The sequence below is a fragment of the Neolamprologus multifasciatus genome, chromosome 3 (assembly GCF_963576455.1).
Source record: "Neolamprologus multifasciatus chromosome 3, fNeoMul1.2, whole genome shotgun sequence".
NCBI lineage: Eukaryota > Metazoa > Chordata > Actinopteri > Cichliformes > Cichlidae > Neolamprologus > Neolamprologus multifasciatus.
In genome coordinates, this window is record NC_140441.1 from 19,856,328 (window position 1) to 19,884,192 (window position 27,865).

The 27,865-nt window shown below is 45.2% G+C and overlaps 2 protein-coding genes across 8 annotated transcripts in view; one reads left to right on the forward strand and one right to left on the reverse strand.

Annotated features, from left to right (window-relative positions):
• hdlbpb (high density lipoprotein binding protein b) overlaps positions 1-5,278 on the forward strand; it is a 33,931-nt gene extending 28,653 nt beyond the window's left edge. For 5 of the 6 annotated variants that reach the window (XM_085137621.1, XM_085137645.1, XM_085137637.1 and 2 more), the window contains exons 27-28: positions 574-732; positions 822-5,278. In XM_085137621.1, coding sequence (XP_084993747.1) covers positions 574-732; positions 822-914 — 252 coding nt within the window. In that variant the 3' untranslated portion in view covers positions 915-5,278. Of the gene's footprint in view, positions 1-573 lie in introns of all 6 variants that reach the window. The other variant, XM_085137660.1, reaches the window with a different exon arrangement.
• On the reverse strand, positions 2,086-27,796 carry neurl4 (neuralized E3 ubiquitin protein ligase 4). Of its 2 annotated transcripts, none has more exons than XM_085137606.1 (29): positions 27,573-27,796; positions 22,004-22,505; positions 21,851-21,916; positions 21,297-21,766; positions 20,164-20,275; positions 19,995-20,083; positions 19,836-19,908; positions 18,594-18,867; positions 15,702-15,883; positions 15,535-15,620; positions 15,290-15,452; positions 14,989-15,196; positions 13,432-13,508; positions 13,260-13,338; positions 12,833-13,002; positions 12,284-12,412; positions 11,948-12,093; positions 11,603-11,821; positions 10,728-10,826; positions 10,496-10,648; positions 10,257-10,424; positions 10,003-10,161; positions 9,686-9,865; positions 8,736-8,829; positions 8,546-8,653; positions 8,326-8,470; positions 8,080-8,192; positions 7,801-7,960; positions 2,086-7,704 (listed from the first exon to the last, which is right to left on the reverse strand). In XM_085137606.1, the coding sequence occupies exons 1-29, from the start codon at positions 27,786-27,788 to the stop codon at positions 7,500-7,502; spliced, it is 4,845 nt and encodes a 1,614-aa protein (XP_084993732.1). In that variant the 5' UTR covers positions 27,789-27,796; the 3' UTR covers positions 2,086-7,499. The 2 variants fall into 2 exon arrangements, with proteins under 2 accessions (XP_084993732.1, XP_084993724.1); XM_085137598.1 differs by having other exon boundaries at positions 14,989-15,199; positions 27,573-27,795.
• Between the last annotated feature and the right edge of the window lie 69 nt (positions 27,797-27,865).

Genomic DNA, 27,865 nt, shown 5'->3' on the forward strand with positions numbered 1-27,865 from the left:
TACATGATTTTTAAAATCACAGGAGGTCAAAATGACCTCTTTGGTGGTTCTAGGGTTAAACATGATGAGCATGCTTCTCAGTCAAGCGCTAGCAGTCAGAAACAGGAAGCGATCTAAGAACAGCAGCACAGAGGTACAAGAGGAGACGACCTTGAAGGGGAGATCAGCCAAATTTAAATCTGGTTGTTTTGCTTCTGTTTTACATTTCTGTATTTTTAAATCTGTTTTTGTTGGATTTGAGGAAATATTCATGATATTGATGAACTCTGAGGCATAATAATCATAATTAAAACCCACCGATGAAAATGTGTTTTTCCAATAAATTGTGACAGAAATCCCTCAAAACAATCTGTTGAGGTTTGCTCGTTATTGTACCAGATAAAGAGATTTGTGGTATATTTGTAATAATGTTTCTGTTATTTTGTAACTATGTTTTAAAATTAATATCTTGCTTTACATGCCTTCGGGGTAACAAGTAGATCCACAGGATCCCAGCCAGGAAATGAAAATCATTCTGACTCATCAACAAAGGCTGTTTTCAGGAGCAGTTTTCCTTCTGTTCATCTCTCTCAGCTGCTCAGCGTGACGGAGACAGAGACTTTGGCAGCTTACATGAAGCCTCCATCTCGCTACGGAGGGGGAGGCGGAGCAGGTGGAGGGGACGACAGCAGCGGGGGTCCGGCTAAGGGCTTTGTGGTGCGGGATGCTCCCTGGAACGCGGCTGGGAACAAGGTGGGATGTCTTAGTTTAATGACATGATCCTTTTGTTGGAGGGATGTCTGTGCAATAAGGGCCCATCAGACCGTGTGTTTTCCTTCCAGGCTCCCGACATGAGCAGCGCCGAGGATTTCCCCACGTTCGGGACAGGCGTAGCCCCAAAGCAGGCATCGGCCTGGGGCCCCAAGAAATTCTGAAGCTGTTCATCTGGAGAAAAACCAACAAAACTTCTGTAAAGTAGACGATGAGAGACAGAACAAATCTCAAATCTAATTGCTGCTCGCCTTCCCCTCCTCTTTAGTGACCTTCCTTTTGTCTCTCTTTCTCTGAACACCCCCCCCCCCCCCCCTCATTGTTCTCCTAACAACCAGCCACAATGAATTCTGGGAGAACAATTCCTTATTTCTTCCACCTGTCTCCCTGAGTACTTCCACCTCCTCCTCTTCCTTCCCCCGAGAGAAAAAAAACATTAAGTCCTTTGCCCATAGTTTTGCTGTCCCGCTCTTTCTCTCGGTTCAACCACTTTTGTTTGTTATGTTTTTTTTTTTTTTACTCCTCCTGCTTCCAGACTCTGCCCCCCCCTCCCCCCTCGACATCACATCAGCGCGGTACATAAGAGAAGTTTGACTTTGTCAGAGGGCAGCGAGGAGGCATCCTCGCGTACCTGACGCAAACCTAAAGAGAGGAGAGTGTGGTTTTGTTTTTTAGAGCGAGAAGAGTTTGTAAGCACTGACGACTTTTAAAGATTTCCTCTGGTTTTTACGAAGAGCTTTCTCATTTCCAGTTCGCTAATGTGGTGCAGTGGGCTGTATCCGTGCGTTGATGGGCTCAGGAAAGGTTTTTCCACCCATGAATCTCCTCTTTAAAAAAAAAAATATTTCCAAACTGGGAGCAAAAAAAACAAAAACAGCTGCTGTAGTTCTTTTTAAGTAATAAGTCAGAAGACGTGGAAGTCCTGCACTGGTTGTTTTGTAATGAAGGTTGTTTTTTTGTTTTTTGTTTTGTCACAACTGTTTTATTTATTCAGAAAAAAGACAAAAGGAGCCATTTCATTTGAACTACTGTGACCATGCGTTTTTATAAAGCACTCGCTGTAGCTTGCAACCTTGCGTCTGGGAGTGAATGCTGTACGTCAGGGGTGAGAACATGTTACTAGTTGTTCGAAGTGTACAAAGAACTTTTCGCTATTTTTTTAAATCTGTGTGGGATTCTTATTATTCTTTTTGTTGTTGTCGTTGTCCTTCTTGTTGGTTTCTGGTATATTTGAAAGACTCTGTATGCGTGTGCGCGCGTGCAAGTTAAGATGTATATTTGAAAGAAGCTGAACCAAACTTTTACTTGGTCTTTGTCCGTTTGTCTGCTCGGAGCTCATCCTTGAGGGATTTTTCTTGTTTCTTTTTTTGTTTGTTTTTTTTATTTACCTTCTGAACTCGTCTTTAATTCAGACGTGCTGCTTAAAGTGACATCTCTGTTCCAGGATAAAAAAAGAAAAAACTCAACCATAAACAGCCGCACTTTGGTTTCCTCTCCTTCAGGTGCTTCATTTTACGGATATTTCGTAGCAAAAAAAAAGAAAAAAGATGGCCCTTTTTCTGGTTCTGAGACTTAAAATGTGAGCTCGTTGCTAAATTATACAACCGACCCAGACTTCAAGCAGTTTAGCTAAACCGTGCTTGTGCCTGGAGGTTTAAAGGAATACTTGATCATGTTGGAAAATATGCTAATTAGGTGTTTCTCTGAGAATTGGATGAGAAAATCAGAGCAGGCGAATGTCCATTAAAGCAGGAGGAGCTGCAGCTGAACTTCAGTTGAAGATGATTCTGTCGTGAGCGGCACTGCCATCATTTCGCAGCATCAGTGACTTAAAGTGGACCTATGCCTTATTTTCTGTCGTATACATTTATACAGTGCTCATTTATTAGACCACCACGCAGTGTAACGTTTATACTACAGCTGACCTAAATCATCAGTGTTGGTAAATGCCAAAATAATTATGTTTCTATAATTAAAAACATGTTTCATCCATTAACTTTAATGTTTATTAGCTAAATCTGAAGAAAATAGTTAAGCACATTCGTATTGTTTTTAAGTCCGTTTGCTAAATTAGTTATTTACACGAAATCCTGAACAGAAAATTTATTTGTGTGGTGGATTATTTCCTGAGTTCTTAGAGAAGTTGAGAGTAGCCCCTCAAAATTGTGAGTTATTGTTGTATTTGCATTATAAATAATATCAGTTGTTATTATATTAGTTTTAAAGAGCTTATGATGGATTTCTAACACGTTTTCTAGTTTTTAAGACAAGTGGTCTAATAAATACACTGTAGACTGTTACAGTGACGTATGATTGTATTTATAGGGCAAGAGTTTAAATTAGGGCTGTCAAGGTTCACGCCTTAACACGTTATCATGATTCAAATTTAAAAAATAAAATAAAATCTGTAACACATTTAACTCATTTGGAGTGCAGAATGGACAAACTGCCTGAAATGCGTTGACAGACATTTCAGGGATTTTGAGTCATTCTCCGTTCCAGATGGGTTAAAAATTTTAATTGCGTTAATCGTGACGACAGATTAATTCTGCATTACTATTGACAGCCCTAATTTAAAGTTATGAGATTACAGTCTAGAAATAATCCATATGAGCTAAAAGCTCACACTTCACTCTTCTAAACTGTGTTTTTTCTATTATTGGACCTGTAGGACGTCAGTGAGTGCAAAGCCCCACCCACTTGCTCCTTATGAAAACCAATCAGAGGAAGGAAAAAAAGAATAAGAGAAAAAAAAGCTTGTTTCAGACCAGTATAAATCATGCATGTAGCGTCCTGTCATAAACACTCATTAGCTAACGAGTTGTCAATCGCGACTCATTAGCCAGTGAGCATGTGGTTTCAGTCAGACGTCCTCCTCGTCACATGGGAAAAAGGACGGCAGCAGCAGAAATGAGTAGTGATGTGCGATACCACTGATTTGCTTTCTGATCCGATACCAAGTAAAATTCAGGGTGGTATCGACGATACTGATCCGATATCGATACTTTGTACAAAAACGTTTTACTGTATCTTTTATTGTATCTCAAATTATAGCTTCATAATGATTACAGGACGTCAGATTACTTGTTCTTATCACTTAATAATGCAGAATTATCATACAGAAAACTGAAGTTGTGTGCCATATGAGCATGTTGCCTGCTTGCAGCACTAAAGGACTCCTTGCCCTAGCAGCACCTGTCCCTCTCCTCGTCTTCAGTTCGCCTCAACATACGCTCGTCATATTCTGTGATATGATTTACTCTGAGGTGTTTGACGAGGTAAACGGTGTTGCCACAACACCTCACTTTCTCACAGCATCTCAGCTGTTTGTGGAGGTAAAATATGTCCACACATTACTCCATGTACGCCCAGCCATTGCTGTGAGTGCGCACGCCAAGGGGCTGCAACACATTTATACAGCCGTATTTCGCACATGACTATAAAAGGCGGAAGAGGAAGTAGTTCCTTCCAATGTAGACAATCCAAATGATATAGTTTCTTTCCACTCTGTTCCTGTTAATGATAAACTACAAATTTACCCTACATTACTAAAATATCGATATTTTAATATGAGAATCGATTCTAGAACATAAATGACTGGTATCGGAGGAATCGATATTTCAGTATCAATCCGCACATCACTAGAAATGAGTGGGTGAAGTTGTAGTAGCTGCATCCGTCTTTTAAACTGTGTGATTTCAGAGAAAGGATGAGCTGAAAGACTCTAGCAGGGTCCAGGATGCCAGAAATGAGGATTATTTTGAACTGGCGCAAACAAATGATGCAGGTGGAAACGAGCTGAATAAAGTCCACTTTAAGTCTCGCTCACTCTTTGAAGTTTGGCTGCTGGTGGATATTGCAGGCTCTGGTTGGAAAAGTGACCCTCTGGTCGTCCATGTGCTCTCTGTCAGTCAGTGTCCTCAGAAATTAGCTCACCTGTGTCACTTTAATTCACTCAAAGGAAAGATGTTCTCATGCAACTATTCCCTGTAAATGAAGCTAAAGAGGCAGAGTGAACAGCTCTGTTAGCAGACAATAAAAAATTCATAAATGAATAAAAAATAAATCTCAGGGTCCAACTTAAAAGTGAAGCTGGTGCAGAAACAACTTAACCGCTGAGGATGGATTTGCAAAAGACGCTGACTATGCAACCCAGCAGGACCACAGAGTAGATCAGGCCCCGTCAGTACTACGCTACCACACTTGGCTACAGTCAGACATCTTTTGTTCGTGGAGCAGCAAACTGCCTCACTCTGACTTTCAGCTGCCACTTTGCTGGGTCTGCTTTTTTTTTTTTTAATCACATTGTGTGTGCTTGTTGTTAAATAGCAGGATGGAGCCGCTGTTTCTGTACAGAAAACAAAAAAAAGCTATGAAAAATCCCACTATCGGCCTTAAAGAGTTACAAGTCACCAGGATTTTGGAGGTGGTGTGATTAAGTGTGCAACACTGCAATAAAGTGTCAGTGACCAGACTTTTCTTTTTTCCTACTGGAAATAAAATGTGAAAAAAAAGGAAGCAAAAAGCACCAGCTGGTTTGGTCTTTTCTTTTCAGCATCTGTTTTTTGTTTTTCAGCTCAAAGGGGAAAAAAACAGACTTTACCCATCCATGTGTGCATACTGTCTGTCAGTTTTATTTTTTATAAATCAGGAAGATATGATCTGTTATGTAACAGCCTGTACAACGCGACATACAGAAAACAGAAATAACCCCCCCCAAAAAATACAAATTAAATTGTACAAAGCAGCACTGGGCCATAAATAAACCCACTTAATAACTTTATTGTTTTCACATTTTTGATTGGAAGTGTTTTTCTTTTCCTCTTAAGATTCCCTGTCACAGCTGCTTTTATAGAAGGTGAGCGAGCTTCGATCGTGAAGTGAGTTTGGCTCTTTAAATGAAAGAAATGTTGGAAACTGAAGAGTGGGAAGCTGATCACATGCAGTCAAGGTGGATGTTGAGCATAAACGTTTGACACTGAGTGTAAATCATGAATAAACATTCACGTGTAAACACCTGGACGTAGGTTGCGGGGTGGATCGAGTGTAGGATGAAAGGGTGGTCACACCTTTTTTGGTGTGAGTCCATTTTGCTGACCTTTAGAAGAAGAAGCTAAACATCTGGGGAAATGTGCGTTTTCACATGAAGATACAGTCAGCCTGTAGGACTCTTCAAAGCTACCGCGTCCTCTGAAGCTTGGTAATTAACATCCTCTCACTCTGGTTTGTTTAAACTGCACAAGCACTAAAGAATAGAGAGCAGTGGCACTGATTCAGGATGCTTCTCTAGAGGAAGATTTGTGTCTATCAGAGGACCTCAGGAACCAACCTGAAGTTACCGTTTTCTCTCAGGCCATCACTGACTAACGACAACACCAACTTGGTCAGCACTGGCAAATCCTTTCAGGACTCTGGTTAGAGTGTGGATTAAAGAAACGAGTGATTTTGTGCGGTGTAGCAGTGCTGAAACTCCAGTTACAGTCAGGCCCGCATCGCCCATCTCCGACCTGTACGCTCGGGTGGCTTCAGTCAGGGCTGTAACCAAGCAACAGTGAGAGATGCACTTCCAGAGGAACCAGGAGAACATCTGTGTGCTACGGGTGCTGTTAAACCTACGACCTCATCCACATTTTCATCCCTTTCTCTTGTAAACCTTAAACTCAAAAAAATACTGTCTGAAAACCTTTAAAATGAGGTATCACAGGGAACCATGTGGGAGAGGTTTAAAAGAGGCTCGCTGTAGCTTCATAATCATTATACAGGTGTGAAAGGTAAAATCTCTAAGCAAAAAAAGATGCTAATAAGCTTGTAATTTCTTTAAATTTAACAGTGTACTATAAACTTGTCGTGTTTAATTCTACAGTATCTTAAAATATTTCATATCTCCTTAACTTGTAAGGCTGGAGCGTTAGTTATCATTCATCACCTGCACTTTGACAATCCCAAACGTGCAGCGGGAGCATTTCCCAGGTCCTAACTTGTTTTCCCATTTGATAAAGAAGTGATGCTGGGCAAGACTGCAAACGGGGCTGATTTAAAAACAAACAAAAAAGCCAAACTGCTAATGTGGAGACATGAAGAGGACAGCAACATACAGTGGTACATGTGTAAACAACCCCCCCCCCCCCCCCCGCAACCCACCCACTCCAGTTTTAAAATCCCTCCAGATTCAAGTGTGTCTTCTTTTTTTTCCGTGTGTGAAAACATCCTCACTCTCCTTTTTTTTTCCTTCTTCTTTTTTACCCACATTTGTCTTTTTAGGTGACAGTTTGTTAACGTGCAGACTGGCAGGAGTGCAGCTCCTCCCAAAGTAAAACACTGACCAGCACAGTGTTAAAAGTAAGTGCCAAAAAGAGAAGCTGTTTGTGAGGCTCCGGAAAAGAAAGAAGAAAAAGAAAAGTGTAATAAAAATGACCAAAAAAAACCCCTACAGCGGATGAACGAATGCTTTGTGTGGATGAGAAGTTTAAAAATCGCCCACGAGTGTCTGAAACATAAAGTGCAGGCAGTGTCTGTCCTTTGAAACCGCCGCGGCGCCGCTAAAAGAGTCCGAGAGCGAAAGGAACGAAACCAAATCAAAGATGCTGAAGTGTCAACAATCCACAGTAGGAACAGCTGGATTCCAGAGGAGTCTCTCGCTCAAGGCAGGGCTGGATTTGGTTGTCAAGTTTTTCTTCTGTTCGAAAAGTACTAGGAGTGCCGTGTGGAGCTACCCCGCCTCCACCCAAATTCTTCCTTCATTGCTCCGTTCACTCGATCCGAACGAGCAGTCCGTAGAGGAGCGTGCCGCCCTGCTCCTTGGTGATCCACTCGATCTCGGAGTTGCTGAAGCGAGGGTCCAGGGGCTCGCTGTGGCCGAGCGTCGGGGGTCCCACCTTGTAGGAGCCCGGGCGCACGCACACCTGGAATCCCACCTGAGCCTGGTGGCAGCGGTGAGAACGGGGGTCCCGAAATCTGCGTGAGGAGAAGTGCACTGTTAGTACAAAAAGCCACCTCACTTCCTGTTAGCTCTGCTGGGTCGCACTCATAAAACAGGCAGATGTGACTTACTGCACTTTGGGAGCAAAGATCTCCAAGCCAGAGTAGCGCATGGTGGGGGAGAGTCGCACTCTGGGCACCTCCCTGCCGGGGGCGCTGTTCTCCTCCGGCTCGCTGTAGCCGTTCGGCCCTTCCACCTTCGCCGGAGACACCGAGAAGATGGACGACATCCCTGTGGAGACAAAGCGTTAAAATTTTGTTTTAGCTGCTTTAAGGTGTTTCCTTAAACAACTCGCGTGTGTCTGGAGTCATCGTGTAAATACAGATAAGGCGTGCCAGTGATTTCTCTACCCGGCAACAGCTGGCTGTGGTCCAGCGTGTGTCGCAGAGCTCCCACGCTGGTGCCGTGGTACGCGATGTGCCACTTCTTCAGTGCATTGGAAACCTCACAGTGGGACTTCATCCTGTACAGACGTGACAGTGTGTTACTGACGCAAACACAAAGCAAGCTGAACAGATTAACATGGACTCCCTCGCTAGTTTCAGGTCAAACGGATAGTGATGTCATCGCTGCGCAGCTTGAGGCTGTCTTCTTACCTGAGGCCAAAGCGGCACCACCCAAAGGGCAGGGCGTAGTCCCGGGGCGGCTCTCCTCTCTTGTAATACGCCTCGTCCCCCCGGAGTTTGTGGCAAGACTCACAGTAGCACAGGTTGTACTTTGCATCTTCACTGAAGTATCCATCTTAATAAACAGAGATGCTGCGTTTTAGATCCAGATGAAGTGTCGGGAAGAAAAGATGAAAGATGAAGCACCCACCTGGTAACGTGAGCATGTCCTTAAAGCGCGAGCACAGCACCTGGTACTCGCAGGTCTTATTGGGGTTGACCTCTGGAGGCGGCGTCCAGCACACACTCTCTTTGATTCCTGTTGTGAAAGAAAAGGAGGTAAAACTGATAAATCTGACGGCCTCAGCACTTTGAATATTAAAAAAAAGTCAGCTTCGTACCATCAACCATGTCTGCCTTCTCCATGTCGCCCTGACAGCGGGTCTCACCACTTTCTCCACCCACAGCTGGCACGTTGTTGGTGACTATTGTAACCTGCCGTCAGCACATGACATATGATAAACATGCTGCCTCACAGTCTGTATTCACAGCTTTCAGCTACACAAAGGTCTAAAGGTAGCAGCTGGAAGAGCTGCACAAACCTAAAAGACGCACAGGGTCTGTTTCAGTGCCATCGCTCATCACACGTGCGTATCTAATAAAAGCTTGTAGATGCTCTGGTTCTGTTGTGAGGTGAACACTGCTCAAACTTCTCTGTTATATTTAATTCATGGTTTCAGTGGCCAAGAGGCTTTTCTTAAAGGAGGAGGATTCATAAAGTAAGGTTTAATGAACCAAAGCCTAAAATACGTGAAAATGCACCTCTGTTAAGTAAGGTAACAAAGGCTCACTGCTTTAACTATATGCAGACCCATGTGGGCCCAAGAAAAACCCCGACTAGGCAGCACATGTAACACCTGATGGAAATCTATTAAGACAGGGACACCCTGGACCGCAACAGCCAGTCCCACTCACATTCACCCCTACAGCCAATTTAGAATCACTAATTAACCTCACTGCATGTCTTTGGGCTGTGGGGGGAAGCCACACAGACGAGGGGAGAACATGCAAACTCCACACAGAAAGGTGACACTGCTAACTGCGCTGCCACCTGATGGTTCGCTGTGACCCTTTTGGCTTTCCGTACCCCTAAACTTTTGCAATCTTCAAATGTGACAGAAATGAAGTCTCTGGTCTGTTTTTGGACTTAAAGTTCATTAAACATGATAAAATAAATCCACTCTCAGCTTACACTTTCATGTTCTTCTTTTTAATGTTAGTCGGCTCTTTGTTTTCTTCTAGAAATTATTTATGGATTTTATGCAAAACATGCACTAATGTGTGTGCAAACCTGTTCACACTGGCCGTAGAGGTCTATGAAGGGGTAACAGGGAGAAGGGATGTCCTGGGCTGCCACGCCCTGGTCCATGCCGTTGACATAAAGGTGGAGACAACTGTTGGCGTCCACCAGCAGACCCAACGCCGTCCCCTCTGGACACGTATCCAGGTTAGGACCGTAGTTCTCACATATCTGGAAAAAAGAGGGGGAGACAAGTGAAGCAGTGAAAGTGAAGGAAGTCAAATTTGAGGGTCAGTGCAAACAGACTCTCTCATGTAAGACAGAAAAAAATAAATCAATATCCTCCCCGATGACAGATCTGTGCACACCTTCAGGGAGTTGTGGAAGACAGAGTCTCGCTGCAGGAGCCAGGCTGAGCGCTTCAGACAGCACGCCGTGGAGGGGAAGTTGAGCCGGTCGGGGGAGTGACCAATCACCCCTAAAGACAGCGACGACGTCCATGATGGGTTCAGACGGTCGATGTGAAACTGGTGGGCAAAAACAGCGATGGTTTAAGACGGTACCCCCGAAATCGGAGCGATCGCTCGGAGGATCCAATGATTACGTTAAGCCTTACTCTTACCTGGAACAGCTGCTGACGAGCCAGCGGCTGGGCGGTGACCAGCAGGCCCTGGTTGTAGCTCGACACTCTGGCTGCTGTCAGGTTCTGATTGGACAGCTGGATGTTTTTGCCGTGATTCTCCAGGAACGTCATGACAGTGGGCACCAGCACGCACGGTTCGCTCTCGGCCTGAAGATGGCAACAGAGAGTCAGACTTTCTCTCCAAGTTTCTCTTGGTACCTCTTAAATTTCCTTCATACCTCTCTGACGGGAGTGCTGTCCTCCTCTCCCTCGCTGCAGCTGTCTGAGGAGAGCGAGGGCGCCTTAACGCTCTCCACGTCCTCCGTTAGCGAGGAGCTGACGATGGACGCCGCCGTTATCCGCCCGTACAGGTCCAAAACTGCATAAACGTTCTGCAAGGAGCAGGAAAGAGGCGCTGAGTGGCATCGCAGGCCGACATCACTGATGAGAGTCAGAGTGAGCGGTGGTTACCTTGGCTACGGCTGTCGCGGCGGGCCCCATGTCTTCTCCGTCGATGAAGATGTGCATGGTGTCGTCGTTGCACCTCTTCACCCCGACGCGGTTCCCAACCTGAAAACACAAATCCGGGTTTAACGTCGCCTGTGTCACGACACAATTAACACCTCCGAGTGACGTGCAGCGATGACGCACTGCTGCTGTTTGTCGGGTTTTTAGCTTCAAGACATTTTAAAGATAAGAGACATTTAGAAAAAGTCTCAAAACATTAGTTTCCACTCTGTTTTAAAGCTTTTCTCAGCCACAGCAGATAAACAACACAAAGGAATCACAGCATTTCTTTGCATTAAGAAAATGAATCAATATTTAAATCAAAAAGCCCGAAGACTGATGGAGTAAGCCGATTAGTATTCAGCTCCAAACTATCCAGGATTTGCATTTTAACTTGAAGATTAAGAGCCTGGGTGCTCGTGTTTAAGTCTGCAGGTTTTTATACCCTGGGGTCAATTTCAAATGATGGACAGATAATGTTAAATATTAATATTAATCATTAGTGAACAGTGAGAAGCCCTCGATCCAGCTATTTAGACGGTGCCTTTAAAAGTTGCATTTTTAAAAAGTGGTTCTCCAAGTTTAAAAAAACAAAACAACACAAAAAAAAGACAAAAATGTGAGCGTGCAGGAGACAAAGAAGCAGATTCTTCTAAGCTTCTCTGAGAGGCTGTGAGAATCTCTTAAGTCAAGAGGTTTAAGGGTCTTTAATTTGATCTTCAACTAAATCCTTAAAATGTAATGAGTTACTTGAAGCTCTGCTTACAGGTATCCGTGAAGAGCTTCAGTGCACAGCTCAGAGAGCCGGCGGGGGAGGAGTGGGTGTGTGCGTGGCTCACCATCAGCCGGTCCAGTGAGCAGCCGTAGTTCTGCCGCTGCAGCACGCCGTTGCGACGGACCTCGGAGCCGCAGAGCAGCCAGGTGACCTTGGTGCGGAGCTGCGGGAGGGAGGGGGAGAGACCTGACAGCGGGCAGGATGGCAGCTCCAGAGGAGCCAGCGTGGTCAGGCCGATATGCAGCGAGCCGCACCACTGCTCATCCACCTCATCTATCCTCACCTGCAGGGAGCAGGAGAGGATTAAATGCAGAACTCAAACCTTTCCTTTCTATTTTTAAGCATTTCAAATGTTGCAAATCATGCCCGCCATCTCTGAAATATCTGGTCACCGTGACCTCTTCCTCACCTCAAACAGCTCATCCGTTTTGAGCTCCTTTGCGCTGAACGCGATGCCGTGAGCGTAACCTCCGACTCGGACGGCCTGGCAGCCCTCGCCGAGCAGCACCACGTTCTTACCGTGTTTGCTGTGGAGCCGGTGGGCAACACCTGCCACTGCAATCACACGGAATAAAGAACAAACACATCAGACTCTGAGAACAAGCAATAGTTTCATCTTTTTCTTCCATTTTGAAATATGCAGTGTTGTGCAAAACTCTTGAACCACCTGTCATTTCTACTCATTTTGCTTTTGGGACTTAGTGGAAGACGATTTCCAGTCCTAAGTAAGGATCCTGATATTTACCTGGTGAGTGGATGGGGAAGCTCTTCTCTGTGACGTTGCTGGTGCAGAGGCTGTTGTCCAGCGGGCCCGATGAGCTGGTGATGGACACCTGAACGCACTGACCGTACAGATCGATCACAGCATACACCTCTGAAAGAGTCAGACACACACATCTGTTATTCTGACTCCTTTACAATAATCCATCTCAACCCTGTGGCAGAATGAAAGGCAGCAGAAGCAAGTATGTATGGTTTGACGGTGGCACAGACAAAAAGAGCTGAAGATGATATTTTCATCGGGCGTGAGCAGAACGGACAAGATTAGAAATGAGTACGTCAGAGTGACAGCTCAGGCTGAGATGGTTTGGACATGTGCAGAGGAGGGATGGTGGACATACTGGACAAAGAATGATGAAGCTGCCATGCAGGAGGAAAAGAGGAAGACTTCAGAGAAAGTTCGTGGATGTAGTGAAGGAGGATGTGCAGAGGGAAAGTGTGGCTGATTTAGAGGAAGTAGTAGTAGGGGTATGTGTTGCTTCAGTCAAGTCCTCCAACTCGTACAATTTCCTACCTGGTGGGAGGCCAGAGCAGGCGACACCTTGGTCGACACCGTTGATATAATAGTGGAGGTCTCCGCTGGCTGAGCGCATCATCCCGATCCGCGAGCCCGTTGTCAGGGAGTCCAGATCGCAGCCGTAGTTGTTGCGCATTGTGTTGCCATCCTGCATGATGGCCGTCCCACTGCGAGGAAAGCAGAAAGGGAAAAGATATTCTCAGTTCGAACCAAAATTTTACATTTTTCCACAAAAAAGTTCTGGAAAAACATTTTGACTTTCCAACAATTATTTTCTCTGTACACCAGTTTTAATAGGTTAAAAAGAGAAAACTGGGAATGTGCACATCTGCATTGGTCATGCTGAGCACACATACAATGAGTCCTTAGTAAAGCACAGACATTAGTTTCAAGATGACATCACATTGGCATACAGCATCAGTACCTGAGCATCCACGTGTCATAGTCGATGTCTGTCATGGTGTTTGGAAACTCCAGCTCCTCTGGTCTGATGGCTGTCACTCCTAAACACGGGAAGACGAGGAGAGGAACACTTTTGTTTTTTTGCTGCTCTAGTGTGAAGTGACCTGCTGCTGGACACATGGCAAACATCTCACCGGCTTCTATCGAACCCGACCAGCGGTCCACCATCTTCTGGATCACGATTTCAAACAGTTCTCCGTCCCGAAGGCACCTGCAGCAGTTTAAGACATCACAGAGGAATGTTAGCGGCTCCACAGAGAAATGCTTTACACCTTCACCTAATGAGCAAATCAAACATGGTGACACCACACATCTCCTGTGAATAAAGAGGTGGATAGTCTTTAAGCATAGACTGTATAAGAAGATGGACAGCACCATCACTGGTTTCATCTTGGTGTTTTGAAACCAGACATGACAAGTGGTGGACAAACCTAGAGACACTGCACACTCATACGGGAGCAACACAGTCAATCATACAGGAGCCCCACTCTAAACCAACATGGCTCTACTGTCTGTTTAACTCTTGCTGGGTTGATAATTTACAAAATGTACACGTTTTGTTGAACAAAACAGAAAACTAGTGATTGAGAGTGAGAAATGTTTTGTTCTGAGGTCACAGATCAAGAGAGGAGCAAAGCGATTTCCTTATAAACTTCTATATAATCAAACGGGTGCTGCCCCCTGCTGGCTGTTAGGAAGATTGCAGGATTAAGATTTATTTTTTTATATAAAGCACAATCTTCCATGGATGGATTAACCCTTTAAAGCCGGTCGGAGCGGGCACGCTCTGTTTTGCGTAACTATTTTTAAATCCCGGTAGCTCTGCAAACACGTAAGCTAGCGCAATAATTCTTTTTGCATATGAAACCGGAGGAGTTGTACTTACATCTTGTGCCATCAGCTTGTCCTAGGTCACAGTTTCCTTCCACATATAGCTTTGCAAAAACTGCATAAAAAGCACTTGCAGCAACAAAAACATAATATTCCAGAAACACGCTTTGCTGATCCGATCAGCTGTTTGTAACACTTCCTACGTCCATCAGCGCGAACTATCGCATGTCCGCCATGACCTGCCCGAAACCGGAAGTGACGTCATTTTGCGGAAATGTAGTTTTTTACCATCAGGACCTTATGAGCCTATACTGGTGTTTTTAAAAGTTATGTTTGACTTTATGACTTTCTGTGTCATTTCTGGGATGCTTAGGACTCATATTGCACTGCTGGAAATAGTTTATTTTGATGCATATGCTGCTTTTTTGCAAATTTGCATTATAATATTTATTTTCCTGCAGTTATTTATTTTCAAAAATAAAACGATGAAGACACTTAAAATAAATTTCCTGTGGTGTGAAACTATTTTGTGCAACTTTTTTGTATTTACAGTTTTGAGGGATAAGCCTCTTAAATTTCTCTAACTAGAAATATATGTTAAAAAAACAAAAACGATTTTCAATTTTTTTTGTAGTTTATTGCACTTTTTTGCAATTTATGTTATTACTATGCACTTAATGCAGACATATTATTAAAATTTGGGCTATAATGGTTGTATTGATGTATATCAACTTGAAATGCTCCCAAAAATGGCACTACAGCATGTAAAAATATAATATAAGCTCTGGCGGACTTGGTTCTATGGTAGGTCTTAAAGGGTTAAGAGTCACTACAGGTCACTTTGACGTCACGTGTTTCACCTGTTGGAGATGACAATAGCATCGTTGAACTCGCTGCGGCAGTTCTGACGCAGGGCTGTGCGCCCCCCATTGGTGATGACAGCATTGGTGCCGTGTAGGTGGTGGAAACGCAAGTCGGAGGTTGTGGTGGCTCCGCCTACTGAGCAAGGACTCCCAGGGGACATGGCTGTGGGTCCCTCGGAGCTGTCCTCTGGAAGAGGAGGGAGGTCTACTGAGAGAGAAAGAAGCAGAGAAAAATAACTCTGATGATAATATTTTCTTTTTAAAGACAGTTCTTAGTTCTCGTGCTCTCCTGTCTTACCCATGTCGTCCATGATGGTGGCCTGTGCAGCCTGGCCGTAGAGATCCACCACGGCATAGACGCTGGGGGGGACATTCCAAGCTGCCGGGCCCTGAGCCACGCCGTTCACAAAGAAATGAAGGCTGCCATCTTCTTTACGCACCACACCGACTGTGTCACCGGCCTGGAACAAGCAAAATGCATTAAAAACAAAACAAACAGTCATGTTTAAAATATTAATTAAAAAAAACATTATTACCACTAACCTTGAGTCGGTCCAGGTTGTGTCCATACTCATCCAGTATAGTCGTTCCGTTGTGCATAACACCGTTCCCCGTCATCATCCACGTCCCTGGAAAACATCCACAGTGGGATCAGTAACCCCGGCACAGCAAGTTATCCAAACTACAAAAGCTGCTCCATCTCATCTCACCTGAGCGCAGGTTTGTCATGGTGGAGGGCAGCTGCAGGTAGGCGGGGTTGTGCGTTGTGACGCCTATTTCAATGGAACCCGCCCACTTGTCCACCATTTTGTCTATGCGAACCTGGAACACCTCATTGGAGCGCAGCGGCCGGCTGCTCAGGACCACGCCGTGATTGAAGTCGTCAGTGGCGCTGTAAAAGAGGCACTGTTTACACTCCATCACTGTTCTGTGATTGAAATACTGCAGTACTATATCAATTTTCTTCACAAGTACTTATGAAAATACAGCAGAGGACAAGCAGGTAATCTGCGTGTTGTTCAGCGGTTTTAGGAGCTTTTGCAGCAAAGATTAGTGTGAAGATGAGTAAACACTAAAAATATTGAGCCGCAAGAACATATTTACACCACGTTCCAAACTATTATGCAAATTGTGTTTAAGTGATTAAATAAGTTGTTTGTCAGTTAAACTCATGTATGGAATTGTGTCTCAGGGCTCTTTGGATCACTGAAATCAATCTCGGACACATTGGTTTGAGCCCAATTAAAGGAAAAACCACTAAAGAAGGATGCAGACCAGCATTTTCAAGCAATATGGGAAAGAAAAAGGATCTCTCTGTTGCTGAAAAGCGTGAAATAGTTGAATGACTCAGACACGTAATGAAAACCTTAGATATTTCACGAAAACTTAAGCGTGATCAGCATAATGTTAGGAGATTTGTGCCTAAGTCAGAGCACACATGGGTTCTAGGGGTGCACACAAAATTCACGGTTCGGTTCGATACTTTGGTGTCACGGTTCGATATTTTTTCGATACAAAAAAAAATGTTCATGCCTTTTTAATTTGTCATTTATTAAAATTATAAATATATATTTTAACTCAAAAGTACAGTTTTTAAATTTAATGTTGCTGAAACAACAAAGTAATAAAAAATAAATCTATCTGATCGAGAAATCACTCATCTTTGGAAAATAGAGTTTATTACAGAGAAATGGCTCTTTCCAAAATAAAAGCTATACTATACGCTTCTTCTGGGCTATATTCTCAGCAGCATATTAAACATATCAGGTCCCCATAAGGAGAATCATGTGCTAACGGCTGTCTAAATGACTCGGGTAAAGTTTGTAGCATGCCTGCTTGTTGTTTTTGTCTGCTTCCACTTGTCTTTGCACTAGGATGATGTTGGCGTAAATGTGCAGTCATATTTGTTGTGTTCCCACTAGTGCTGTCAGCGTTAATCTCGTTGAAATGACGTTAACGCCACAACACGGCAAATCTCCGTTAACGAGCTACCGCGGATCGCCCGTGCGTGAGGGCTGGACGGCCAACACGTTAACAAGCTAACTGCGCTAACGCACTAGTTCCCACCAATGTAATTGAGCATTGCGTGGCACATCCGACATACTGTTTTACTTTAGTCCATGACGCGCTTACCTTCAGGGTCATGCTTCACATGAAAACCAAAATAGTTCCAAACGCCAGCTCTGAATGAGGGTGGGGGAGGTTCAATTTGCCATGTTGCAAGGAGCTTAACTTCTGTCTCGTTAGCTTGCCCTGCGCTCAGTGAATCTGCGTTCGACTATTCCGCCTAGGCTGCACTGTCGAGCGCAGATCCACTGAGCACTCAACACAGACAGCATCGTCAGAAGGAAAGTTGATCAAATAAATTAAAATGTTGTATTGTTCGATACATATGCATACCGAACCAAAAGCACTGTATCGAACGGTTCAATATCGATACGAGTATCATTGCACCCCTAATGGGTTGGTGTGGATAAAGGGACAATGTGGAAGGTTTCTGCCAGACAAATACATCAGACTAGGGGGACAGCTGCTAAAAGGCCATTACAAAGCAGCAAACAGATATTTGAAGCTGCTGGTGTCTCTGGAGCCCCGCGAACATCAAGGTGTAGGATCCTCCAGAGACTTGCTGTTGTGCATAAACCTTCTATTCGGCCACCCCTAACCAATGCTCACAGCAGAAACGGCTGCAGTGGGCCCAGAACTAAATGAAGACTAGTTCTTCTAGTGTTCACTGATGAGTGCAGTGCAATCCTGGATGGTCCAGATGGATGGAGTGGTGGACGGTTGGTGGACGGCCACCATGTCCCAACAAGGCTGTGACATCAGCAAGGAGGTGGTGGAGTCAAGTTTTGAGCTGGAATCACGGGGAGAGAGCTGGTCGGCCCTTTAGGGTCCCTGAAGGTGTGGAAATGGCCACTGCAAAGGATGTGGATTTTCTGACTGACCACTTTCTTCCATGGTAGAAAAAGAAGAACCGTGCTTTCCGCAACAAAATCATCTTCATGCTAGACAATGCACCATCTCATGCTGCAAGGAATACCTCTGCATCATTGACTGCTATCAGCATAAAAAGGAGAGAAAGTCATGGTGTGGCCCCCATCCTCCCCTAACCTCAATCCTATTGAGAACCTTTGGAGCATCCTCAAGCAAAAACTATGAGGGTGGGAGGCAGTTCACATCCAAACAGCAGCTCTCTGAGGCTATTCTGACATTCAAGCAGAAACTCTCCAAAAACTCACAAGTTCCATGGGTGCAAGAACTGTGAACTGCTATCAAATAAGGGGTCCTATGTTAATATGTAACTTGACCTGTTAAGGTGTTTTTGATAATAATTTGGAACAGTGGATTTTAAGTTTTTTATTTTTGAAAAACATACTGTTTACATTGGTAGGTTTGTTAAATAACATTTGAATTATACTCTAATGCTTGATGACTTGAAAATGACGCTGTCATTTGAATCGACTATTTAGGAAAATCAAAGAAAAATATCATTTCCATGATAATTTGGAACGCGGTGTAGTTGTGTGCATTACCCGTAACAGGTATTTAAATGTTTCAGATCACGAGGTTAACATGAAGTAGCAGAAAGGACAACTCACTGAGGTCGTAGCGCCGTCCTGCCATCGCTGATGATGGCGGCCTTCTGGCCACAGTTAGGGTGAAAGAGCAGACGGTCGGGCAGCTCTGCGTCCGGGGTGACGGAGAGAGTTGTCCGGGGTCGGCCCACGTCGGGGGACAGCGCTCTCATGATGGCGTTGTTGCGTCTGAGGCGGTCGCTGTGATTGTGATTGTGGACTATTGTGACTTTGACAGCCATGCCGTAGAGGTCAACCACGCCGTAAACCACGTTGGGGGTCTGAGCTGCTGCGACGCCTGGGAGAAACAAAGCAAGAACAGGAGTACTTTTAAAAAAAAGTCTTTACACTCATTACTTCATCCAAGTGTGGATTCTACAAGTACATCTTCAGACACATCTTAATACATGTGCAGATACAGAGATGAACAGCCGAGAATAACACAGGAGCTAAAACATATTTACATCGATCAGGCATAACATTATGGCTACTGACAGGTGAAGTAAATAACACTGATTATCTCTTCATCATGGCACCTGTTAGTAGGTGGGATATATGATTGAGCAAGTGGACGTTTTGTCATCAAAGTTGATGTGTTAGAAACAGGAGAAATGTACAAGTGTGAGGAATTGAGGGAGTATGGCTAAACTTGGTCAGCGCATCTCCAACACCGCAGCTCTTGTGGGCTGTTCCTGGTCTGCAGCGATGCAAGGAAGGAACCGTGGTGAACCAGCGACAGGGTATTGATCGGCTGAGGCTCACTGATGCATGTAGGGACTCAAGGCCGGCCGGTGTGGTCTGATCAAACAGACGAGCTGCTGTAGTTCAGATTTCCTAAAAATGTAATTTTGGTTCTGACAGAGAGCTGTCAGATTGCACATGCGTCACAGTTTGTTGTGTAGGGGGCCGCATAGCTGCAGACAAGTCAAGATGTCCATGCTGACCCCTGCCCACCACCGAAAGCACCGACAAAGAGCACGTGAGCATCAGAACGGGACCACGGAGCAATAAAAGAAGGTGGCCTGGACCTTGATGCTTCAGGGCTGTTTTGGCACCAAAGCACGGGCTAACACAATATGAGGCAGGTGGTCAAAATGTTATCCTTGATCGGTGTAAATATCTAAAAGAGATCTCCACCACCAGATGAACTGCTTTGTGGTTACTGGCTACATCTCTCACTCATTCATAACCACCATATTGCGGCTGCAGCTTCAAAGTCCTGGACTGGACTTCTTTCTCCTCGTCAAAGGTTGTGATCTGTCTCACCTTGATCGATGCCATTGATGTAAAAATGAAGCGCTCCACTGGCTTTGCGCATCAACCCTATGTGATCTCCCTCCTGAAAGTCGATAACGGAAAAAGTAAAGTCAGATTTACTAGAAAAAGGCTAAATGAGATGTTTACGCATGTGTTCACGTGCTTCACCTGAAGTTCATCGAGGCTGAATTCACAGTATTCCCTGCGGGTTCCTTTTCCGTTGGTTAATATCCCACAGCCGCTCATCATGATTGTACCTTAAAGAAGCAGAAACAATCAGCACCTTGTAATTTGCCACAGACAAACAGACTTCCCCGTGTCATTACTCGTGCCTTACCTGAGCGCAGATTGGTCATAGTTGCAGGATAGTCCAGGTTGTTGGGGTTGTGTGTGGTCACACCTATCTCTATTGAGCCTGACCACTTGTCCACCAGCTTATCGATACGAATCTGATAGCAGAGAAGAAACATAAAAGATCAATGCTGGTATTCACAAGTATTTGTCTCAGCTCTAATTATAGTTTAACTAGTCTCCGTGCAGCTATAAAGAGCACGTATTGTGCTCATTTCCAGCTGTCTTTCTTTCTCCTGCAATTACAGATTATAGCAGAGACAAGAATTATGCCCCCCCTTTCTTACCTCTCCTTCCCCTCACCTAAAAGAAAATTCTTCCTCCTCTCTAATATTGTAGAAACTAGAACTGCACCTTTAAGAGTATTATGATTATCTGTCACAATTATTCATTGATTTTAATGTCAAAGAAAGATTTTATTGCACCTTCATAAACCCTTAATGCTGCTGTCACGTCCTTGTGCTACTTCCGGTTAATGTGCAAATCTTTGTATCAAATGATTCGCCTAAACTCAGTGCAGCTCTTAAAAAAAAGGAAACAAGAATTGCACCAAAGCTTAACACAAAATTACAACAACCCTGCGCTGCTTTCACGTTTACACTGTGCTGCATTCCTGTTGGTTAGACCATCTTTGCAGACCATGAGGCGTGCATGAAGTGCATGTCCTACAAGCAAAATATCACGTCTTCCAGTCCCGTCATTCTTTCTGCGTCAATAAAACTCAAAGCAAACTACTCAACAGCTGCGCGACCTCCATGTTTTTTCACTGAGACGTTTTGCGTACAGGAAAACATGACGGTGGCCAAAAGGTTGCCAAAGCCAAAATTGTTATTGATATACTGAACTGTCACAACTCATCATTAAGGGTACAGCAGAGATCATTAACTGTTTTCTTTATGGGGGAAAGACTGAAAGCCTCCTCTCACTTAAGGCCAAACCTTTATTCTGATTGCCTGCCCCTCGGCTGGCTTCCTCAAACAGATCCCAGTAAGCCTGGCCTCTTGCAAGGCACATGTGAGGCTCTGGCTCGGTCTAAAACGACCGTATAACATACTGCAATAACTTTTCATGTACAGGTCAACATTCATTTAAACAGTTAGCCTGAACACGTGCACGCACCTCAAACATCTCATTGTGTCGGAGCGGCCGGTTGGTCATCACCACGCCGTTGTTGAACTCATCCAGCGGTCTCCTCCGCTCCGCCGTCTTGTTGTTGTTGCTCAGTTTGATCAGCGTGCCGCACTTCTCGTGGAACAGCAGCGCGTCGTTGGTGGTCATCGAGCCTGTCAAAGCTCCCGGCCCCACGCCTCCATTACCAGCAGGGCTGCTGTTAGAATTTCCACTGTCCCCGGCACTTCCCGCTCCTCCTGTCGTCCCCGTCCCGCTGTCGCTGTTCATTCCTCCGCTGCTGCTCCCTCTGTCATTTCTGGAAGAGGAGTCACTTCCTGTATTTCCTCCTCCTGCTGCTCCTCCCCCCCCTCCACCACCGCCGCCTCCTCCGCCATCCTCCCCTCCGCCCTCATCTTCGGAGCGGTAAAAGGACACTATTGCGTTGTTGAACACGTCGAAGAGCTGGTGCTCCGTCAGAACTGAAAGACACGGGAAGAGAACAGCTGTGAGCGCCAGCCCAGCTGGAAAGTGTCCGCTGATGGTTCTGGGGGGCATGTTCTTACCAGCATCGGGCTCCAGGTTGTTGAGGAACTTGTCTGGTCTATTGTGACTGCATCTAAGCTCAGGCACTGGCAGAGATAGGAGACAGCAGATCAGCGCAGTCCAACAGACAGAAGGAAAAAGAACCGTAGCGATAAAGAGCAAAGGCTTCTTACCTTCATCTCCATTCATCATTCCATTCATTGCTGTCACATTCATCAGTGCCGCGATCCCCGCGTCCTCCCGACCCCCACACACTAGCACCTCTTCCTCCTCCTCATCCTCCTCCTCCCGCTCTAATGTCTCGCTCTCTCTTTCCGCGGAGGGCGGTGGCGGCTCGCAGCTCACAACTGTCACTTGCGTGCACTTCCCGTACAGGTCCACCACCGCCCACAGCTTGGGTGGCAGGCCGCTTGCGGCCGCGCCGCAGTCCTGCCCGTTAACCCAGAGGTGGAGCTCTCCGCGGGAGCTGCGCTGGATGCCCACGCGGTCGCCCTCAGCTAGCTGGTCCAAGTCGCGGCCATACTCCTCCAGGACGGAGCGGCCGTCGCGTAGCACCGAGCAGCCCGACACGATCCAGGAGCCGCCCTTAAGGCCTGTGGCGCTGCTGGGGAAGTCCAGAGCGGCGGGGTCCAGGGCCGTCACGCCGATTTCGATGGAACCGCTCCACGAGTTCACCTGAAAGGAGACACAGTGTGACCTTTAACCTTTCTCCTAATTAAAGATCCATTTTTAAAAAAGCAAAAGACAACAAAGTATGGATTTTACACCTTACCATAGACCGAGTCTTTGTCCCACATTTAGCAAAACATTTAAAGACGCTCAAAAATAACGTCAGAGCCATGTAGCTTTATGAAGTCGACAGCAAATATTGAGAAAAAGCACAAAAGTAGTAAAAAATTATTATTATTTTTTTTTTTAAAAAACAGTCAGCAGCTGTTTCTCTGACTCCGAGTGGAGCTGTGTTGTGCCGTGGGAGTTACTCTTAAAAAAGTGAAGCTCTGTGCTAAAAACTGCAAGTAGATATCTATGGAAAACAAAGGGCGTGTCGTGTATGATCCGCCGCTGTTATTTTTAGTCGTTCTGCCGGTGACGAGCACAGCTCAGGGAGCGCTCCTTTGAGAATAAAGCGGGACAGTGCGAGCGTAGAAGAATATGAAAATTTGTCAGAGATTAGTTGACAGTAACTCTGTCGCTGCACTGTCATGTTTAACAGCACGAACATGAACTTGGAAGAAAACTCACTGAACCACCAGTGCTGCATTAGATTACTGTTATAATACCGGTGTCTTACTGGCAAGATGGGAAGTTAAATACATTTTGATACTGAAGGGTGAGTTTCACACATCCTGCTCTATATTTAGATCAAACAGAAGAGGAAAAAAAATTAAATAACAACTTTCAACTGACCACGACATCAGAAGGACGTAATCAGCTTTGTCCCTACATATTGTCCAATTTGTCATCTGTCTGATGTCCCATTAGCTTGATGACAAAAAGCACAGTTGAAATGATGCATGTTGCAGTGTGTGTGCAGATTAGGGCTGCTATGATACAGCAGCACTGACAGCAATCGGAATATTATTTAGGTAATGAAATATTGCTAGTATCTAAATAATTCAATTCAATTCTATATTCAATAACAACAACAACAGAAGTCGCCCCAAGGTGCTTTATGGACCCTACAATTAGGGCTGTTCGATATAACGATATATATCGGATGATGATATAAAAAAGTCTATGTTTCATTTTACGCTATGGTTTGCTTCGTGGTGTCGCAAAATAAACTGTTTACGGCAATATTTTTTCATCGTTTTGATGGTCACTGTAGTGGCTATATTAATTTCTTAAAGTTCCCTATTTCTCTTATATTTAATATAACCACACTACGGACGGACAAGCGCCTGTTTTTATGCTTTGTGGTTAGCAACAACGATGGTAACGCCATCGCGTGTCCGCTTGTTTATGTTCCACATAAACCTTTCACAATAAAGCTCAAGATCCTGTTGAGACTTTTCAAAATAAACTGAATCACGTGAAAGAGCAGATTATTTACGGATGAGAATTAAAAAAGAGCCGCCAGGTGCTAAAAAAATAAACCTTAGACTCAAACGTTAGAACAGGCTTTTCCCCGCAGCACGCCATGTCATTCATCGGTTAAAACACTCGACTCCAGCTACATGACGCGCAGCTGGAAACACTTCCCGCAAGTCGAGCTGCCCGAGAGTCACAGAATTTACAGAAAATGTTACATTTGTGTGATTTATATCATTATCGGGAAGATAGAATTCTTATATCGGGATTTTGGTCATATCGCACAGCCCTACCTACAATAATCTAGAGAAATGTCAACAATCAGATGACCCCGTGTGATCAGACACTTGGCGACTGTAGGAAGGAAGGATTCCCTTTTGACAGGAAGAAACCTCTGACAGAACCAGGATCAGGGAGGGGCAGCTATCTGCTGTGTTAGGGGTGAGGGGTTTTGTTTATATGTTTTTGTCTTTTTATTACCCATTAAGTGTATACTTGTACACCAACTTGCTGGCAGTTTTTTGTCATTTATAATATAAATATGGCACAGGGGCAGGAAATTTCTTTACAAGCTTTTGAAGGCAGATTATGCAAACTCCACAAGTAAAGGAACAGAGTTGGATCAGGTACAAGCTCAGGATCTTCTCACTATGAGGTCATAGCTAATGCTTTCCTCCGTTTTATGACTGAAATAATAAAAAGAAGTGGAGCCGCAGAGAGCACAGACGGCTCTGTGGTCCAGGTGTAATGATTAAACCCGTTCGAAGAAAACAAACACCTGAGCTTCAGCTCAGCAATCTCACCTTCCCCTAAACTCCTGGCGCAGTTGGTCCCCATTTCACAGCAAAAATTCCTCGTGCCTTTGCACGACATTGGCCTCATATCGCCTAACGGGCAGCCTGAGGCATCTGTTTCTTCCCGGTAACACGAAGCTCACCATAAGCTGACGACAACGAGATACTTTATTGATCTGCCGAGATGAATTCTATTATTCGTTTTTGTTTAACCTCCACAACGTGGACGAGAGACTGCAGCAGAAAAAGGAAAATGTAAACAGCAGCTGGCGTTGATGTTTAAGTCTTGATTAAAAAAGCCTTGAGTGCAGGAGATGCTTGCCGACACAGAGCCACGAACCTCCGTCGTCTTGAAGAGGAGTCGACTCCTGGCTGGCTGCACTCCACCTGCTGCTCAAGGAGAAAGGTATCTGACAAAAACCTCAGCGGTGAATAAAAGCCTCAGTTTTATGCTCAGTCATAACCCACCCCCACCCCCATTAGGACTCCAGTGTAAGAGATAACCGTGACCATATCACTGAAACCCTTCCGCTCCTGGGATGTTTTTCTGCAGCTGACTTCTGTGCCAAAGACACTTTCCCCGGGATCAATACCATTTTTTTTTGTTCTTTTTACACTACAGTAAGCCTCCTCCTGCCCACCTCTTCCTCAGCTCCGTGGCAGGTGCTATCTAAGGCAGTGTGCTACTGCAGGGTATCTGGGTTAACAAATCTGGGAGTAGCTCAAGCTGACCGGGTCTGTGTGTGTGGAGGAGACAGACATCTCCTTCCCTCGCACTCTCTCTTACGTAACAGCAGCCTGTGGGCGTCTGCCTCCCGGTCATTCACTCGACTTGACTCGAAAAGACTAATAATTCTAGGCTACAAATATACACACTAAGAGGGACAACAGAGCATCTTTTATAGGGAAACAGAAGTTCATAGCCTGTCAATTTCAAAAGCACCACCTATGAGGAGCACCGCTAGAGAGAGGAAACACAGCTGCTCAGCTTTTGGGGCGCGAATTCTCACAACAACAAACTCCTATTTGGGAGCAAATAAAAATTTTCCAGCCAGATCGGCATGACTGAGGAACACAAAGTGGCACAATTTACTGAATTTGTGTGCTTTTAAAAACACGTTAGACTTGAAAACCTATGACTTTAGCGTTAGCTCGCAATTAAACAGTAACAGCAAGAAACGAAAAGTGGCATTTCAAAGTAGATATTAGTATCAATGTGCCAATTATATTGATCAGCTCATCCCATTCAGCACAATTCAAAACTTGATATTGTCACACGAGATAATACACAGCTAATCATTTTAGCTTTAAGTAACTCCCAGTACACAAAATGCATGACATAGTATTCCATATCACATGTTGGATGTTCCACTGAATCCTATCATATCAGTTCTTTCTTCCTTAAATGCTAAAACACCTGCCGAGTGCTGTTCCAATAAATCACTTCATTCCCCCTCATGTGTTTACGTCCCCCCACCCTGAACGTCAGCACTCAAGAGTCATATGAGCGGGTGCTCCGTGATGACAAACTATTGATTTTCAGACTGGCAATGCATGCAAAGACAGGGCGGGAGCCTTTTTATGAGAGCCTTTATCAGGCTGAGAGCTCCACCAGGGATGCATAATTATCTAGCATGCAGCAGGTGCTATTAAGCCAGATGCTTTACGTGCACACACGCTATGCTTTTAGACGGCTGGACACACTGTCATTTCGTGTGTGGGGGGGGGCAGTTGGCTTTGGCACTGACTCCAATGCTGCCATGTTGTTGGCAAGCGTCGCTGGGAGGCCAACTGCAGAGACAGAAGCCATTACAACAGAGAAGGTTTTCCACAACTGAAATGTAAACACTGTGCACAGGCACTCTTAATGCAATTCAAGTGCAATTCAAATGCTAATTCAAGGAAAGAGAACATTGGGCCACCTCTACCTGCAAAAAGTCACATTTAAAAACTGGTTTAAGCTTCATTAGTGGATGTGAACTGTAGCTGTAAGCTGTCTTTGCACTTGTGATTGAGGAGAGGCAGGAAAGGAAAGAGATTACCTGTACTTAACTTGATGATTAAAACTGTTAACAGCAGCAGGTCTAGTAAAGTTAGACACATGATATCCGTGATTTTGTGTTTAAATGGTTGTGAAGTCAGCCGAAAAAGTGCATGTAATTAATGAGTAACAGCATGAAGTAGTCAGCTACGTGCTGCACTTTTGGAGCAGCAGTTATAGCGGTCTGCAGACGCTTTGCATACGCACAGAGGTGAGCGGAGGCTGCAGAGGTGAGGCTTTCAGCACACAGGTTCTGGTTAATATTAATGACAGTGGTAACAGCCTCGGTGTAGTCACTGTGTACTGTTCACACATGGCCTCTGAGTCACTACGATATCCCCGTGTGGCGTGAACACTGCAGTGTTATTAGCCATCGGACAGACAGCCTGACAGGCGACCGATCCTTCAAAACAAGCCCTAAAAGAACCGCACTTACCGGCTTAGGTGGGATCCTTTCACGCGATAAAACGATATCGGGTCCCTGTCAGCGCCAGACAAAGCCCTCGTAGCACCTTCCAGAAAGGCTAGCCCCGGCCAGCCTGCTAGCGGCTCATTAGCACGGCTACCTGACGGCACCAAGGCAACACGGGCGGGCTATCGTTAGCTAAGAGATTCGTTTATCACATCCAGCCCACAGCGGGCTGTTTATCAGCTCCCTGCGGTCCTTCCCAGTCTCTGTCGGTGTATCTAATTAAAGCTTGAGGAGCCGTAAACACTGCGGCTACTGTCAAGCCCTGTGTGTGCCGCCTTAGCAGCAGCAATAGCTTTAGACCGCGGACAGCCACAGACCCCCGGCTCGTCCCTCCAGCTCCACTCCCGTCCCGCTGCCCTCACACACGCTCAGATGAGCCAGAAGCGGGCCTGCAGTTTGTTTACCTTCTTGTCAATGCGGACGGTGAAGACATCCCGGTCCCTCAGTGGCTCCTTGCTAAGCACCAGGCCGTGATTGAACTCCTGGACTGGCTGGTTGCGACGGGCGGTTCGGTTCGAGTTGGACAGGCCGATCAGCTTTCCGCTCCGCGGATGCAGCTCCGCCGCCATCTTCAGTGGGCGGCCAGTATTCACGACAGCGAGGCTTTGCGACAGTAACATTATGGCAGCCGGCAGATGTGCGGAATCGTTAGCAACCGCACCTCAGGCTTTAATGACTGAAAGCGTGGCGTCATTTT

What these genes read in the sequence shown, in the direction of transcription:
- neurl4 (XM_085137598.1), bottom strand. Translation starts at nt 27,788, where the DNA reads ATGTTACTGTCGCAAAGCCTCGCTGTCGTGAATACTGGCCGCCCACTG. An exon ending in CCGTCCGCATTGACAAGAAG is followed by an intron (nt 22,506 to 27,572) that starts GTAAACAAACTG and finishes GTCTCCTTTCAG; the next exon opens with GTGAACTCGTGGAGCGGTTC. An exon ending in GACACAATGAGATGTTTGAG is followed by an intron (nt 20,276 to 21,296) that starts GTGCGTGCACGT and finishes CTCTGCTATCAG; the next exon opens with ATTCGTATCGATAAGCTGGT.